A 3,449-nucleotide genomic window follows, 5' to 3' on the forward strand; every position below is an offset into this window, starting at 1 on the left:
GGTCTTCGATTCTCAATTCTGAAGTTCGTCCGGAATCTTTTTGACTATTACGATCTCTATCCTGCTCAGCTGGCTCCGAACTCCATCCGACTAATCATCAGTTTTGCTTTGCTGTGACGGCTCATACAGACTGAGCCTCGTCCTTCTCTCTTTCGAACTTTCTTTGTCCTTCGTCCTCATCCTAAGGCCAAGGGTTGGTAGTTTTTCAATCTGAGAAAAGATCTTTCTTTCATCACCGGTCTTCCATCGTCCATTCATAGATAGAAAAATCAATTTTTCTTTGTTTCTTCTCCTTTTTCCCGAGGCTTTCTTTCGTGCTGGGGTGATCCAAGGACCAGCCCTAACGAAAATAGTCGGATGGAGGTTAATGATCGAAAAGATTTTCACTGACTGAAGGACATGGTAGTTCCACCACAGCGAGAGCTGATGACCGAACAAGCTCTCTACGATGCCGGGCTTAATTCGATCACCACCTTAGGTATAGCATAGTTGACCAATTTTATTTTTTACTTTTGTTTATTTCTGAACTGTACTAATTTCTTTGTTCTGATTGCAGCTATGCAGCCGATGGTACAAGTGTCGGCTGCTGAGATTCATCAACACACTGCCAAAAAAAAGACAGCATCTGAAGCTGGATCCTCCCGATCATCGAAGAAGGATCAGGTGGTTACTCCATCTGCACCGATGCAAAAATCCGACATTTCGTCGAAATCGATTCCCGAGCCAGTTTTCCCCAACAACGCCCCCTGAGGTGTCATCCGCTGAAGATGGGACGACAAGAGAAGATGGAGCTGCAGCATTACTACCGATAGCTCCATCAGCTGAAACTCGAACCGTACATGACTCCATGCAACTCAACAAAAAGATTGTAAGAATTTAAAAAGCATTATTTAGCGCTATGGACAGCGTACGTGACTCCATGCAACTCCCTGCTTCTCCAAGGATTTGGATAAGCTAATTTGATGCAGCTTTCTCACCGAGGATGACCAAGGAAATTAGCATAAAAGTTTCATAAACCCAAACTGCAGATGTGGTTTCAGGTTGCAGCTGATTAGCTTGGTAAACAATGACATCAGTTTACAGCCGAAGCGGCAAAAGGCACAATATTGATGACTGAAATACTCATCTCACAACCCGAGGGGAATATAATCCGAATCCACATTCAGATTTAGCACCATTTTGTAAATAAGAGTTTCTTTTTTGCTACAAAATGATCCAATTGTTTGCATAAACAAAACTTGCCTTTATTTGAATGTTGATGATTGACTAAATTGTACAGACCCAAGCCATTTGGAGGGCAGAAAAAGATAAGAAAATTGATGAAACTACCACAAAAAATGTGGGAAATTTTTTCTATGGAGGTTCTCATCAGGAGGTCCACGAGACAGATCTCTTTATCAGTGGCTTCATTGCCTTGTCCTCTTCAAGAGAGATCATACCAAGATGGGAGGGGTCTTCCAGCATCATCTTAGCAACCAAATAACCTGCAATGGACCATGTCTGGAATTTTCTGGCCTGTTTGCCAATATACCTTCCGAGCTTGCCATCATAATATTCTGGCCAGCAGTCTTTCAACAGCCGGTTCTCTGCAAGCTCTATTGCTCGTCTGGCAATCTGTGGTCGACCTGTCTTGATACAGGCTGCAGTGAGCAGCCACAGAAGCACTGCACGATAGCAGAAAAGGAGAGAGTTTGGAAAATTATAAGTTCAAGAGCTTCAGGCATTTCAAAGGAAACCGGTCCTAAATTCCTTGTCCTAAAGGACTTCAAGAGAAACCACAGCAAATATGATGGAGTTTAGAAAGGAAAATATTGATTTAAAGACTTAAAAAGCACTGGTGATTTGATATCATGGCAAAAGTCCAAATCATAGCATGTCCAAAATCTAGAAAAGGAATGCAAAATTGCAGGATCATTTTAAGACTTTTTAGCATTATAGAGAACAACCGGACAATCTACATTCTTCAATTGGCTTTAAGACAGATTCAATGTTGGTAAAGTCTAGAAAGGACAGATTTGGTTAACAGACTGATCATAGCAAAAGAATCGTTTGCTTATTGTGCATTTCAATATCGTAAAACAAAGAAATGAGTTTAGACAAAGCACATAGGTACCTTGGGAATATATAGTGTTCTAATGGTCTCAGATGCACTCACCTGGCCAAGATCCTCCATTGTGGTAACTCCATCGGGTGTTCTTGGGGTCGCAACCCGTGATAATCCGCCATTCATGGCTCTCAAGGGCAGGATAAGCTATCTTCAGAGGCATTTCTCCAACTAGTTCTTCCCAGCGTGCTTCAATGAGGTCCATTATGGCCACAGACTGCTCACGGGTGGCAACAGATGATAGAATGGCAACACAGTTACCTAATGCAAACCATCGGAAGTCCATTCTTGCAGGACTGACGTTTCCAATAAAGTAACCACCACGGATAGGCATAAAATCAAAAACCCAATCAGGAATGGAATCAGGAATAACATTAAATTTGTTTACTGCTGTGTGAGAATACTCCTCTGTTTTATAGCGGTAGATGTCATTTAGCTGCTGGAAGTCAAGCCAAAAGTAGCTTCTCATGTGATAACTTAAAGCATGCAAACGTTTCACTATCCGCTCTATAAACTCCTTCCCTTCTGCATCATGTTTATGCATTAAAAGAGCACACCTCAATGCCATAAAGAAAAGAGCTTGGATTTCTATAGGATAACCATATATACCCTGAAATTAATGTGCCAAGAGAACATGTAAATTAGGACAAAAACCAAAAGATAAAAATGTGGACAGCTGATAGACACACATAAATTAATGCATATGGCAATTGGTGAATCATGAAACTAGTAACCAAAACAACTTGATCTCCAATTAGCTGTCCACTGTAGTGGTGCAAAAGTAGCTTCCTACGGGAGCCGGGCTCCGTCACCGACTTTGACTACATGACAGCTCCGCCCGGACTCCTACGGGAGCCGGGCTCCATCACCGACAGCTCCGCCCGGACTCCTACGGGAGCCGGGCTCCGTCACCGACTTTGACTACATGACAGCTCCGCTCGGACTCCTACGGGAGCCGGGCTCCATCACCGACAGCTTCGCCCGGACTCCTACGGGAGCCGGGCTCCATCACCGACATCAACTACAGGATAACTCCGCCCGGACTCCTACGGGAGCTGGACTCCGCCGACAACAGCAACTGTCGGTAAGCCTCGTCCGGACTCCTACGGGAGCCGGACTTCGCCTATGACTTTGATTACAGGAAGACTTCGCCCTGACTCCTACGGGAGCTGGGCTCTGTCCACGACGCCAAGGAAGGCTCCGCCCGGACTCCCACGGGAGCCGAACTTCGCCTCGGCTTCAGCGGAGAAAAACTCCAAGCGAAAAAGGAAGGCAATGGATTACAACAGTGACGATTGGAAAACAAACAGCGCCCGAGAGGCTCGGATCCCCGAATTCAAACTCT

At 44.6% G+C, this 3,449-nt stretch overlaps 1 protein-coding gene across 1 annotated transcript; it reads right to left on the bottom strand.

The window, feature by feature from the left end:
• Positions 1 to 1,144: 1,144 nt before the first annotated feature.
• Positions 1,145 to 2,687, bottom strand: LOC140851140 (cytosolic invertase 1). Its single transcript, XM_073242695.1, has 2 exons — positions 2,156 to 2,687; positions 1,145 to 1,664 (listed from the first exon to the last, which is right to left on the bottom strand). Exons 1-2 carry the CDS (start codon positions 2,670 to 2,672, stop codon positions 1,369 to 1,371), a joined length of 813 nt encoding a protein of 270 aa, XP_073098796.1. The 5' UTR covers positions 2,673 to 2,687; the 3' UTR covers positions 1,145 to 1,368.
• Positions 2,688 to 3,449: the final 762 nt, after the last annotated feature.

The sequence above is a fragment of the Elaeis guineensis genome, chromosome 8, assembly GCF_000442705.2.
Source record: "Elaeis guineensis isolate ETL-2024a chromosome 8, EG11, whole genome shotgun sequence".
Lineage (NCBI taxonomy): Eukaryota > Viridiplantae > Streptophyta > Magnoliopsida > Arecales > Arecaceae > Elaeis > Elaeis guineensis.